Below are 14,838 nucleotides of genomic sequence, written 5' to 3' on the forward strand. Positions count from 1 at the left end.
CATTTGAAAATGTGTTTCAAAAGAATTTAAAATCACGCAAAAATTTTGTCAATTTTAATAATTATCATATCTTATGCTTTGGTTATTGGGAAAATTGTGTTCTGTCAACAGTCGACAGACCAATTCCACAATTAAAACGACATACTACATTCAAATAAATACATAATTGTATCCAATTGTCAGTGACATCTTTCATACGTTGATTAGTTTATTATAAATATTAATTATTTGAAATTATTTATAAATTAATAGGAAATAAAATTAAGTATACAAAATAATATTTATAAAAATATTATAAAAATATAAAAATATATATAAATAGTAAATAATATTAAAAAAAAAACAATTAAAACGAATTTATTTCAGAACAGTCGGATATGCGGTAGGAAAAATCCCTACTGGCCAAGGAAACGTCGTCGTAAAGAGGTTACATGCAGCGCCGAACGTCGACGTAAGGCGTTAAATCGACGGTTCGAGGTAGTTTTCGTTAAGTCGACGTATCTCTCCGAACGTCGACGTTCGTGCGGTTACATGAGAAAAATAAACGTCGACGTTTCCTTACGTCGACGCTCCGAGCTCCATGTAACCGTAGTCAGTGCTATAGATATAATCTAAATTAGTTGGCAATTAATAGTTCAGAAACTAAAATTACTCATTAATCCAAGAGTAGACCAGATTAGAAATGAATGATGAATCTTCTTCCGGAGACTTTTCCTGCCAGAAGCAATATTTTATGTAAGTACATGGGTATATTTTAAACCACATTTTTGCTCTTGTAAACTTACTATTTTACTTAAATCACCTTCAACTTTTGGATTGTGATACATCGGTGATTTGTCTGATATGAAGGAGCAAATGAACATTGCGCAAACTGAAAGGTACTCGCATGCACTTAGAGCAAAAGCTACTGGATTTGAAATAACACCCTGCAAAGGTATCAGAAAAATCATTAAATGTGTATTTTTTAAGTGGACTACTTTTGGTAATAGTAATATTACACAGCTACGTTAACTTACGAAAATCTGTAGAATAGTATAAAAAGGCTTTGACGAAATTTAAGAAGTAAGAGCCACTCATAAATTACATAACGCAGTAAAGGGGAGACAGGGGATTGAAGAAGCGTAACTTAATATTACAGGGAGAAAGTGGTGTGCTTAAATGTTACGTCACACATCATAAGTATCAATTGTTTTTATTTATTTGCAATTTAGTACTGCTAGTCTCAATTGTTGAAGTACGATTAGTTCTAACGAAGTATGATTTTAAGGTTTAGATATTTTATGGGGGTCTTTCCAATGCTACTCTTCGTAACAATGGGGTAAGGGTGACGAAAGGCTCATGTTATTTGTGAACAGACCCCTTGTGGTTTGAAAAAAACAATTTTCCACTGTTAAACCGATGCAATTTCCGTTCGTAATGTTTAAGCTAGGAGCAACAAACACAAGGAGAACGCAGCTAGCCTTTAAACACGCTAACGTGTTGTGTACGAATTTCATTGGACGAGCGTCACGAGCCTTTACGCTGAAAGTTTTACGGGCGGGGGGGGGGGGAGACAATTTCTGAATTTTCCTCTTCCGACGGCAGCAGGCGCTAAAGCGTCTAGCCAATGAAAAACGTACACAAGAAAATCCACGACTTTTGACGGGTTGCGTTCTCCTTGTGTGGGGTGTTGTGTTTGTTGCTCCTAGGTTTAAGCAAGTAAGTGAAGCGACTCAAAATAAGCCAACCGACTAACAGTGTTGCAACGGAACCCACATTTTTAATTTCATTTTATTTGTGGTTCGAGATATTGGAGTTTAAAATCTATAACAAGCCAGGCAATGAGAACCTACGATCCCTCAAAATTGATTATGTTAATTATATAAATTAATTGATATCATAAATTTTGCGAGGTTTATCTTTGAATGTTGAGTATGAGGATGTCGATTTCGTATGTGGAGGAGGGGGCGGGGTGTAAAAAATAACCTCTGTGTGAAGAGACGTAAAGTGTGATGCAATGGCAGGGAGACCAGCCACAGTTGAGAGAAACCAAAAGATGAATTGAACACCAGAACGTCGAATTCCGAACTTTGTGCCTTGCAGAACCAACGTAAGAACGAGTCCCTGAAAGAATTAAATTGAAAAATGTCATAGAATGGAATTAATTTTCATTCCATGGATGGTCGAACAATAATGATACCACGAACCAGCCAATCATTATGAAAATCTACCAATAAATTGTGGTCTAAACGCAATTTTAGACCAATATTTATAACCTTTTGAAAATTAGAACATCTTTGGAGCAGTAATAGTTAAGCTAAACGCTTTAGCGACTCATCTCTAAAACAGTTCATAGTGTGAATTTTAAAAAGTGTTAATATTACACATACCAATTGTGTTAAAAAAGAAAGACCCTTCTCAAAATTTAATAAACAAGCAATGTTATTGTTTATCCGATAGCCCTCATTTATTTTTCATATTTTAGGTTTTGCTATTTCAGCACTGAGCCGATTAAAATATTGAAATCATGAACGAAGTCGCATTGTCCATAAGGCTGACTAAGCTAAAGTGTAGGGCCCACCAACAGCAGGGGCCCACGCCGCCCACCCAATTACACGAAAGGAGCTTGCAAGATGGAGCTGGTGTCAAAGGGACCAAAGGAGCTCGAGACCTAGGGGCCCTGCCACACCCACAGACCACTCCAAACATGGTGCGACAATATTGTTCGATTGTGACTGTCAGACACGCCTTAATGCCACACCCAGTGGCGGCGCCAGGATATAACTATGGGTAGGCTACTTAATTCTTTAATTTGGGGCCCCCCTTTACATACACTAACTAAACAAAACTGTGACAAAACCGGTTTATTTTTAATAATTTACAAAAGAAATGTGCATGACTGTTTAAATGTACTCGGAAGTAATTTCTTTTTAGTCGAAGAGCATAACAATGCACATATGGGCAACATCCTCCAACAGCAATCTCCATTTTCACTTACAATTGTTGCAAAAACACTTGCCAGTTGCCACGCTTTATTTTATCTTTATTTTGGAAATTGGGACTCGGAGAGTCGGAAAACCGCGCAATTTATAATCTGTCTAACGATGCAACACTTTTTGAAGTAGCTAGTGTAGCAACTACAACGAATCAAGGCTGGGTTCGAAAAAATATTAGAAATCACTGTTCAGTGTTTGCAACTTAAACACAGCATGCTTTTAATTCGGATTTTGATATTTCTAGTTTCACAAATCATTTTAGAGGGCTCTTCGGGGCCCCTTCATTTAGATTTGGGGCCCCTACAAGCTAAATAAAATTAGACTGTAGCCTGGGTAGCCTACCCTTGGCGCCGCCACTGGCCACACCAACCGGGAAATACAAGGGGACAGCTACAGGAAATCTTTGGCGGAAGTATGAAAACCACCCAATGGGCGCTAGGCTTTCATCCGCCAGCGGTCGGCAATACTCCCAAATGCCACTACCGTAGTTCGACACTCTCGAGACTGGTTACAGATTAGGGTCCAAAGTAAATCATTTCATTTGCAATTTGAAGGCTTGGGAGTTGATATAGTGAATACTTTAAAAACCACTATATGGAAGTCTAAGGAAAATCCTTTCAAATAATGTCTGAATCATTAATTAAGACTATTACGCGGGATAATTCGAAGCGGTATTTTTAAGTCAATTTTGAAGCAAAGATGCTAGCAGAGGTTCGGTCCAAATAAATCATCTCTTCTACGTTTAAATTTATTGGCTCAATTTGAACTGATGTAAAAATGTTATAATTAATTTATAGTTCCGAAATAAGTCTAACCGTTGGAAATTAAAAGAGAGCCAAATTAGCGATTGACCCGGTATAGTATCGCCCTCTATCGTAGAAGCAGCGTAAAACAGCGTTTTATTTAATTATCAACATCAACAGAGCCGGGGATTTAGCATTTTAACCGGCGAAAAAACGGCCTGTGTTTCTGGAAAAAAAACTATTCGTAACGAGAATGGAATTAACTTATAAGAAATAAAAGTCAGTGTTAAGTCTTGGCCAAAGCGATTTTCAAAGATATTCAAAAACGTGCCTCACGTGGCTTGTTAGAAATCTGTTCTTTATTTTATTTTCCTCGCGTTAGCTTCTGTGTATCCAGGGTTCAATAAAAGCGGGACATGTTCTGGAGGTTTATGCCTGTATAGTAAAGCAAAGGCAGAGGTAAAAATTCTTATTTTTCATTTCAAGAGAGCATGGCCGACAAATTAGTGCTAGGCCTTGGTCCAATGCCATTCACGTTGCAAGATGTTATCAATTTTTGCCTTTCGATTCCACTACTACTTAGGCCTGGCGCCCACTGTTCTTCTAACGTCTCCGTCCTAGCTTTCACAAGCCTTTGCTTCGTAACGGAGACAATGCCTTGTGGAAGGCAGGACGGATACGAAACGGAGAGCCAGTGGGCGCTCAGCCTAAGGCGTTTCTCTCAGTGCCGCATCGCGTTACATTAGTCACGTCCTGAATGATACTCTTTTTGAACTATGGTGTAGCTACATAATGGACTACACACAAATATACATTACCGAAATTCAACGAATTTTTTATATTTTATTTGAATGAAAATCGCACTTACGTATGTTAGGCATTTCACCAGCGATGCCGTAAACTCGGAAGATACAAAATGAACTTCGTTGTACATGTTAAATATGATATTAAGTAATGAAAAAAAAATGAGAGCTGCTGAAATTACCTGAAATAAAAATGAAAAGTAAATTTTAAACAGGGAAAAAATTGATTGTGCTTGGGGTAGGAAAAAACTAGAGGTTAAGCAGAGGGGGAATGAATGGGGCAAAAATTTTAGAACAGGTTTTGGTCCTCCCAACGTTTCCCCGCCACCTTGTGCCCGGCTACTTGCGTTGCCATTTAAATGGAATGCATAACATTAAATTACAATTCAATTTGAGAAGTTTTATGATTTTCTGCTCAAGGAACAAAAATAAGGATGATAAAATTAGCGAATAAATAGATTAGTCCATTAAGAAAAGGGATCAAAAAGCTAAACCCTAAACAAATTTGAAGATAATTAAATACTTACAAAAGCTCGTACCGATAGATCTTCGAGCAAACAAAAAGACGCGAAACTCGGACCAAATAGATCTTCGAGTGATAAAATAAATTAAAGAAATAAATTATACTCCGCAACCGCGGAGTATATTTAAGGCTCATCTTTCCCCCCCCCCATTTCCACCTCTGCTGCGCGTATATTGGCAATTTACCGGTTTGGTCGTGGAAGACGTCAACTCAGCTTGAGTGACTTTTAGGCCTTTTTTTGGGTCGCGCTCTAACCTCAACCACTTGTCGTATTTTAATTCTGTAAACGGATTTAAAATCACCGTGTTTCACTTCATAGGCCCGCCTTTTCACGATTTATAATTTAATCAATAACGCCGAGAAATTATAATTTTTGAAGCCAGGAAATTACGGTTCGAGGCATCCATTTTCCCTGTTAAGTTTGAGATTGGCGCGCATGCACAACGGCTTCGTTTTGATGGCGGTTCTAATGCCGCGTGCCCGGCTGCCCGCGTGAAATGTTAATTCTCATATTCTAACATGTTTAAACATAATGATTTAAAACGAACAAATCTTCGATGATAAAAGGTAAATAAGATAGTTGGCTTTCATTTCAACCTAAGTTTTGTACGGTATTTGGTAATTCTAAATCGATTTAAATAAAAGTTAGGCTAAAATTTGAATTTTTTGAATGTTTAATTTTTTGACAGCTGTTCAGTTTGACAACTAATAATTTTCGAGCTTTAAAATTTGAAATGCCAAGGAAACAAAAGAAAAAGGCAAAACGACGGGCTGAGTATTTGCGCAGCAACGGTAATAATTTTTATGTGGTTGAACTAAAATAACAATATTTTTTGATTTTTAAATTATTTTTCTATGCAGGCCTTAGTTCGGCACTTTTATTAGAGACACCACTACAAACATTTAATTTTTAATTTTAGAAAGCACTAATTTTTTAAAAAATTATAAAATTGAGATGTAATTCTTGTAAAGTAAATGGGCATATATTATAACAAAAACAGTTCTTCGAACTGAAAATACAGTTTAGAGCTCGTTAAATGTGCAGCCCTAAAGGGACATATATTATTTTTATTGTTGATTAATATGTCAAATTAATTTAAAGTATTAAAAGATATTCCTGTGAACAACAGAATTAGGTCATTCCGCCTTTCAAATCACAGTCCACTGCTCCTCCAATTTTTAACACAAAATCTTTGATCCAATTTTACCCACAAAGGTATCCATATTTATATTTATTTTCTTCCCTACACATTTAACATTAAAATTTTAAAATTTATTATTATTATTATTTTAATTTTTGTTGCAGATTACTGCATTAAATAAATAATACATAATAATAATAATAATACATTTTAAAATTTTAATGTTAAATGTGTAGGGAAGAAAATAAATATAAATATGGATACCTTTGTGAGCAAAATTGGATCCAAGATTTTGTGTTAAAAATTGGAGGAGCAGTGGACTGTTATTTGAAAGGCGGAATGAAGTAATTCTGTTGTTCACAGGAATATTTTTTAATACTTTAAATGAATTTGACATATTAATCAACAATAAAAATAATATATGTCCCTTTAGGGCTGCACATTTAACGAGCTCTAAACTGTTTTTTCAGTTCGAAGAACTGTTTTTGTTATAATTTGTTATAGGTTTAGCTTTTTCATCCCTTTTCTTAATTGACTATTCTACTTATTCGCTAATTTTATCATCCTTTGCATTACAGTCCATAGGTGGTTCCTTTTTTCGTATATACTATTCTCCACCACTTTCCCCGTATTCGGCTTTTCGTTGCTACCCAATGCGTTTTGAAATTTTTATTGTTTAGGCTTAGTTTCTATTTTTGGTGTAATAGTCGCAAGCCAGATTTCTCGCACGGTACTGACGAGTCCCAAATAGGACGAAACCGGTCTGCCGTTGGAATTTCTGGCTATTTTATTTCATTTAATTTAGTTTATCACTCGAAAATCTATTTGGTCCGAGTTTCGCGTCTTTTTGTTTGCTCGAAGACCTATCGGTACGAGCGTTTGTAAGTATTTAATTTTCTTCAAATTTGTTTAGGGTTTAGCTTTTGGATCCCTTACTTAATGGACTTATCTACTTATGCGCTAATATTATCATCCTTTGCATTACAGTCCACAGGTGGTTCCTTTTAACGTAACAAAAATAAATCAGGTAAAGGAATCTGTAACTTAAAATGCAACGCCGGGAAGCCCACAATTCGGTATGTAGGCTTGGTGTAAGGATTTTATTAGTTTTTGAAGAACCAGTCCTAGTAAACCAAAACCTAACGTCACCCCTTTAGTAATATCAAAAATGAAGTTACGTACATTAGAATATGTAAGATAAGTCTCTAGTACCAATTTCGCTTAGCTCGTGGCGAAAGATCGTCTACTTTCTGGCAAATAGGAATGTTTTCGATTAAGAGGGTAAAGTTTAAATATAGAATTTAGCGCCCCCCATTAACGTTATAAAAAAAAACAGAATAATATATTTGAAGAGGGGTTTATTGTCCCCATGTTCCTATGACACTGTCTGTTTTTAAACCCCAAAACGTACACATAGGTGGCGATCTTTTGTGTTTCATGAAAAATCCAAATAATCCCAAGTCTTACTATAAAGTATAAGGTTCAAAATCTCGTCAGTCCCATATTATTAGGTCCCTGAATTAATTATTTATGTTGTAGGGCTCCCACTGTTATAAACACGGTGTTTCAAATGTGATAGCTGGTTTTCCTGAGTTTCAAACCACTTAAATCAATGACTAACTAAGGTGTAGTTTGAAAGTAATGTAAGTACATGAAGCATTTGTATAGTTATGTGCGTGTTCAGCTCATTTATATTTAAGACTGGGCATTTTAGAATCTGCCTTCGTTAGGAACTGCTCTAATTGAGATTGAGTGGCGCTGGGCTGAACTGCGTTTTAATGTCCAATGCCAATTTTAAGAAATGCTCTTTTCGTGAAACTACCCTTTTTGGGAAGTACCCAGTTGAATTTTCCCTTTAAGGAACTGCTCTTTTTGGTATATGCTTTTTAAATCTGCCTCTTAACCAATTTTCGGTAACACCGTTTCAGGTAACTGACTATTTTGAGAGCTGCGCTTTTATATCAGTAGCACGTTTTTAATACAATAACAGAGCGAACAGTGTATGACTTAAAAGTAGAACACGTACAAAACCTCGGTACACACAGCGTGAAAATTAAATCTGTGAAAACTTGATGGAAACTTGAATTCCATTTTGGTAGATCTTATTAATTAGTGTTACCAAAACTTTTAATACTATTAATACTATATTAATAATATACAAGCCACCCTCTCAAATCTCTTTTTTGTTCACAGGTGAACCAGGCTTTTTCTTATGATATATAAATTGTACTCACCGTTTTGGTAATATTTAGGCTGGTCCATGGCGCGTAAATTCTTCTGCTGTTGTAAAATGATCGAATTTCTACAATTAGAAATAACCACAGAAACGCACAGGGAATCCAAACTAAAACCGTGTTTTTGAAACAGGGAGAAAAGTCCGGATTTGATGTATACCACGTTAAATTTGAGTCCTTAAGGATAAAGATAAACGTAAAAGTTTATTTCAATTAGTTTTTATAACTTAAAACCTTTTAATTTTTATTCTACATGAACTTACCCAAAATTCACCATCGCAAAAAGGTTTAGAGTGTAATTGGTCCATTGTAAAACACTACCTCAATCAATATTTCGTTTGAGATTTAGTATCGTCAATAATTTTCAAATGATTTTCGAATTCTAATAGTTCAAGAGCATGCGGTATAGAACATTTTCTTCGTAAATTCCTTACTCAAAACATTCAACAAATTTGGTTCCGCAGATATGAAATTTTCCGCTTACTGATACAATAAACTTGACGATAAGAATATTTAGAGTCGCGTTAAAGTCAAAACGATAACTCTTCTTAAAATGCTTACCATGTTAAAATTTACAATAGACTGAGTTTGTATATAGATATCCTTATCTATATCAAGAGGAATTTTCTGTAGAGTGGAAATTATTTAAATATGGATAAGAGGGAAAATCAAAATTCAAACTTTAAAAATGTTAAGGGTACACTCGATGACGACCCACTCTAAATATTTTTATTTAAATCTTCGGAGACGGTTTTATTTGGCTAATATTTTATCTCTAAATATATTCAACAGACGAAACAATCACAAAAAAACTTACTTTAAAAAGTTGAATTTCTAATAAATAATGAAATTAATAGAGTAAAACACGAGAACCATCAATGGTCAAGAGAGTTAACAGTAAGAACGCGAACAAGTAATGAGACCAAGAAGTGGGGCAAGAAAACTAAGCTTTAATGGGGGGAAATGTGCGTTACTTCGGCCGATAGGCCTTCAAGGCGAAAACATTAGGTCATGGATATGCGCGATTGTTTTTCGGCGAGAGGTAACTCTACCAAGGCTCTACAGCATGCTCTTACCAAGGCCTCTGCTGTTACACGAGTTCATGCTCTTGCCGTTCACCCCAAGAAGCCCGCCACTGGGAGGCCTTCTGTCGCCTTGACGTATCATCCGCAAATTCATCGAATCGAGACTGTTATTCGAAAAAACTATCACCTTTTACAGCTGGACCCAGACACAAGCTATATTTTCAGTGATCCGCCTAGATTTTGTTACCGCCGTGATAATAAATACTACTGATGGTCGCACCTTTGACGCGAGCCACTCAACCCAGCAGAAGGTGCAGCAACTGGTGGACCAATCCCCACTTCGCTCACAGCACTGGGAGTAAGAGTGGATGCTGTAGCAACTCCAGCTGACACCCTACCTACTTAGGTAAGGAGTCAAATCCTTTGGAGAGAGCTCCTAAAGGGGAAAGACGGGCACGGAGCAGCCCAAGTAACCCAGCACAGCTGGCACCGGAGATCCCGGTGGGACCCCAAAATACTGGTAAACAGGACCGCCGCCCCAGAGCAGGCTACCTAATCCACCGAGGCGGCCAGTTTGCATGGACCCTCTCCGTTAGCCTGACCGCGGCGCTCTAGCTCTACTAAGCCTATTCCGACACCCCTTAAAGAATTATCGTTTGCCGGTGTTTATTGGCCCTTAACGGGTCGGAATGTGCAATAATTGGTGGCTTTACCGGGGGTCGGGGTCCGGCTCTTGTAACCCATAAGGGCGGTGGCGCACAGGGAGATGTTAGTTCCGATCAAATGGTCCTATTTCCACCTCCGACTTCGGTCAGGTTTGGGCTGGATATGGTGCAGCTATTAAAAATTTATTAAATCTAATTTAGGTTACCCTAGGCCTAATCTCTTTAACTGTATCATTTCGTATATTTGTTTGGTTTTCCACAGGTAGAGAGAAAAACTAAATCTGAGATATTGCTCTAAAATAGTTATGTTTCTATTCTATAGAATTTATTGTAATATTAATAAAAACTTCAAATTTGCACATTATATAAATTTATCACACTTTTAATAAAATTAAATAAATACATGAAAACTTTACATTTTTAAAACATTTGAATAAAACCGCGCATTAGATTTTAAAAATAAGTTCAGTTCATCTGAAATAATATAATTTGTTAAGCAAAATATTAAGCTGTCTCAATTTGCCAAACAAAACATTAGTGGAATAAAGTTTATTAATGCTTCCAAAACCGATGTGAGAAAGCACAGTGACCAACTCTCAGAACGACTTTCCTTACCTTCGACAATCATTGGCGCTCGGTTACACCACTAATTGGTACGGCAGTCAAATACTGAATTTAATATACAATGCAGTCAACCATGGATTAATTTAGTACACTGGTTAAAGTTGCTGCAGTTCAGTGGCGTAACTAGGAACTCCACCCCCCCCCCCCCGCGAAAAACGACTCGGGGCCCTTTTAAATAGCACCGATTTTAATCATAAACGTTTGGGGGGCCCCCTAGTTCTCGGGGCCCGCCTGCGACGCGGGGTGTGTGGGGGCACTATTTACGCCACTGCTGCAGTTCAAGATAGCGAATCTATTATTTTCTGCGATGATATTTCCATTGGCCAAAATATTTCAGCTGTTTACAACAAAGAGTGGTTTGTGGCATGTATTGGAGAAAAAAACTGGATAAAATGTTAATTTACTAAATTTCATGAAATATGTAAAAGATAGGTGTGTTTTTACCTGGCCAAACAAAATCGAAAAATGTTTCGTGCTCTTGTAAAATATAATTTGTACTTTATCAAAACCCACACCTATAGACTCAATCGGCAAATTTAAGTTACCAAAGATGTTTAATGGTCCCAAAATATATTTAGAAGAATATTTCAATAAAATACATTTTAAAATTTCGCCAAATATATAAATTCCAGATATAAAAATACAGATTGTGCTTTGAGTATGTTATTGCTTGTTTAAAATTTTACCTATGGTTTAAGATTAAATTCTTTTTCAGAAAATCTAATGTGCTGGTTTTTTAAAATATTTAAAACAAATTAAATTCGCATAGTTATAATATGTATTTAAAATATCAGAAATTAATTTAGAATGTGCAAATTTTAAGAGGATTTTATTAATATTCGATAAATTCTATAGAATCTCAGATTTGGTTTTTCCGTCTGCCTGTGGAAAACAAAACAAATATACGAAACGATACTTATACTGTTAAAGAGATGAGGCCTAAGGGTAACTTAATTTAGGTTTTATAAATTTTAATAATAAATGATTAAATACCCATTAGAATCAGACCACAAATGTTTTTTTAAACTATTTTCTAGTTTTTAAAAATCAACTAAAAAGTGTAAATTCCGTACTATTATATTAATAATTATCATAATAATAATCAGCTAAGCTAATACTCAAGGCACCACATTAGGCACAAGTCATCTAGCGATTTTTAATGCCTTAAACGGGTGGCCGGGTTACAATGAGTAGGAGGGCGGTGGCAAGCCCTGCAAGCCACGCGAGCCAACAGCTCCCTACGCTAACAATTACCGTTAACCTCTACAAGTTTCAAGTGGATATGGTAAGAAATGAAAAACTTAATAACACTTAATCTTGGGGTAGATAATTTCCGAAAAAACTGAAATTCAGGGGTCTTGATTAATATTCAACAAAATCATGTTTTAAATTTGGACCTAAGAATTGGTTAATGTTACTCTATTGACAAAAGGAAGAAGTCTGCCAAATTTCATATAAATCGCAGGACCCATGGTGCCATGATTGGCTGAAACCATATGGAACGGACCATACTGTATTTTGGTTTTAAAACTACAGAAATAACTCATTAACTACTTTTCTCCTTCATAATTATCAAATAAATATCTGTCAACGAGATCCTGGTCACGGCACCAATTATATAACTGATGGGGTTTCCAAGTTTACCTGAACTAGATTTTTAATATCATTTATATAAACTGGTCCCCTTAGCGATTTGTAACCCCGGATTAATTCCACTTTGCACGGCAGACGCTTACGCACAATCGTGCGCCGACTTTCAACTTGTGGATACTTTTTTGATTTCCGATAATTCACTAACTGACTTGATTGAATGATTAACGACGCGCACTTGAAAAAACGGAATGACTATTGCAACGATACTAACAGAGGCTGCCACGAGGTGGGGACTTAGCAAAGACTATGTATACCTAGACAGGTGTCTGTAGGTAAGAAAGCTGTTAACAGTGGCGAGTCTAGCGCCATCTCGTAGCTGGTCAAAACGGGTTTCGAAAATTTTTCGTTCTTCTTTTACAAAGACTACAGAACTAAGATTTAGTGTCTTTGGTTTGCGGGAAATTTGAAATGAATATGAAAAATATCTTTCACAAAAGAGATCAGGGAAAAAGTGATTATAAATTAATGATATATACTCATATAATTTTTGTTCCGTAAAATTAAGTAAGCAAAGAGTTTTATTATTATCAGAATTTCAGTAAACATTCTAAACAACCATTTGCTTAAGATGAAATCAATCATGTCAATATTTTTTAAATACTTTTCACTAGTTTTTTCACCACGTTCTTTAAAATTTGTTGACAGAGCATTGCTTGATTATTATTTATTTTGGATATTGGCATGTTTCTCTTGTAATTTTCAGAACAATGGCTTCAAAAAGAGTTACGTTTTAGTTTCAAGCCATTTTGCTGTGGTTTAAGGAATTTCTACACATCCCAGTCTTGTTCGTTGATAGTTTTTAGTATTTATTTAATAGTAAGGACTAATTGCGCTGTTACGAAAAATGCCTACTACTTTATCAGTTTTTCAAATAATACCTAATGTTGGGAATGATATATTTATCACGCATTTTTAGGAACTTAGTATTTAATTTACTTTTACGACTAATTTCACTGTTACATGTAATGAATAATACAGTTTTTCAAATGACTAGATTTGACAATTTATTACTTCATACGCATTTTTAGGAACTTAGTATGACTAAATAAGTGACATTTATAAGAACTTGGCATTTTTAGGAAAAATATCAACAACCTAAATGTTGAATTCTTAAATTTTTTTTGGATAAAACTGGTTTTGATTTAAGTAAGCAATTATTGAGTCTCTGGCTTGAGGTTTGGCTTGAATGTGCTGTGTTTGCTGTTGTAGTGGTACATTGTGAATTTTGATTTTTTAACGCTTATCTCTTTGCGGTAGCTTCACGAGCTTTTCGGTCTCTTTCATCTAAAATACCTGTGTTGAAAAATTTTACAGCATAGTATACAGGGTCTTTTTTTTTGCTCGGAAAAGTGTTTTTTTTCAAAAACTATTTATAGTACCGATTTCAAATTTGGAAGGTCAATTCTCTATACCGGGGGACATCAGTTTGAGAAATTTGAGCGTTTTCGGTAATGTTTTTCACCAATTTTGAAAAATTATTTTTCGACCACTAGGTGCGAGATAAAAAATTTCTATTATAAAGTTGTAAGCCGTCATCGAAAACCCTTAAAAATTGTTCACTCGACGAAAAACAATTTATTTATCAGTGAAAATTCGAGCTTGAAAAATGTACAAGTTGGTGAAGCCAAATTACGATTGTTTGAAACGATAATTGAAACCGAATTACCTAATCCAGTTGAAACTTTGGTTAAAAAAACGACCGGATTTAAAAAACACGAGGCTATAGGTCAATCCTAAACATGCATTGGGTATTTAAAGGAAAACTTTGGGAGATTATTATCAGTGTTTGATAATATTTCGAACAATGCCTCGTTATTCAGTAGCTGAGCGTACCGAGATAGTTGCCATTTACTATGGAGAAGCAGCGCAAAACCTTAGAAGAGTGACTGAAATCTTCGCAGAAAGACATCCAAATGGAGCACCATCTGTAAATACAGTAAGACGAGCAATTCACGATTTCAATCAATTTGGTAACTTGCAACCTAGGTTTCGCGGATTGGGTCAACCGGATTTAGACTTCGAGAACAATGTACTCGCGTACTTTGTGGCATATCCTCGTCACAGTTGCGCTAACGCCGCTGCTGATTAGGGTTGTTCTGCAAATCGTGTGTGGAAAATTCTTCGTAAGAATCGCTATCACCCATACAGAGCTACGCTCCACCAAGGACTAATTGACGGAGACCATCAAAGACGTTATGAATTTAGCAACTGGTTACTAAATGCTGTCCAAGAAGATAGACAATTTTTGCGCCATGTTTTGTTCTCCGACGAAGCGTCATTTTCTAGAGATGGGCCCTTTAATCATCAAAACAGCCATCTTTGGTCTGACATCAACCCACATTGGGGTTTTGAATATCATCACCAGGTTCAATTTGAACGGGTCAATGTTTGGGTTGGACTTGTTGGAAACCGTTTGATTGGTCCCTTTTTCCTGCCGACGAACCTCAACGG

General features: G+C 36.0%; 1 protein-coding gene across 1 annotated transcript in view; it reads right to left on the minus strand.

Annotated features, from left to right (window-relative positions):
- The window catches only part of LOC149939319 (multidrug resistance-associated protein 1-like), a 29,888-nt gene extending 21,085 nt beyond the window's left edge, over window positions 1-8,803 (minus strand). Inside the window, exons 1-6 of the mRNA XM_090179113.1 lie at window positions 8,684-8,803; window positions 8,421-8,597; window positions 4,587-4,703; window positions 1,966-2,103; window positions 786-926; window positions 653-714 (exon numbers count right to left, since the gene is read on the minus strand). Coding sequence (XP_090035239.1) covers window positions 653-714; window positions 786-926; window positions 1,966-2,103; window positions 4,587-4,703; window positions 8,421-8,597; window positions 8,684-8,728 — 680 coding nt within the window. The 5' untranslated portion in view covers window positions 8,729-8,803. The remainder of the gene's footprint in view (window positions 1-652; window positions 715-785; window positions 927-1,965; window positions 2,104-4,586; window positions 4,704-8,420; window positions 8,598-8,683) is intronic.
- Window positions 8,804-14,838: the final 6,035 nt, after the last annotated feature.

This window comes from Leiobunum rupestre, chromosome 6 (assembly GCF_980474605.1).
Source record: "Leiobunum rupestre chromosome 6, qqLeiRupe1.1.hap1, whole genome shotgun sequence".
NCBI lineage: Eukaryota > Metazoa > Arthropoda > Arachnida > Opiliones > Sclerosomatidae > Leiobunum > Leiobunum rupestre.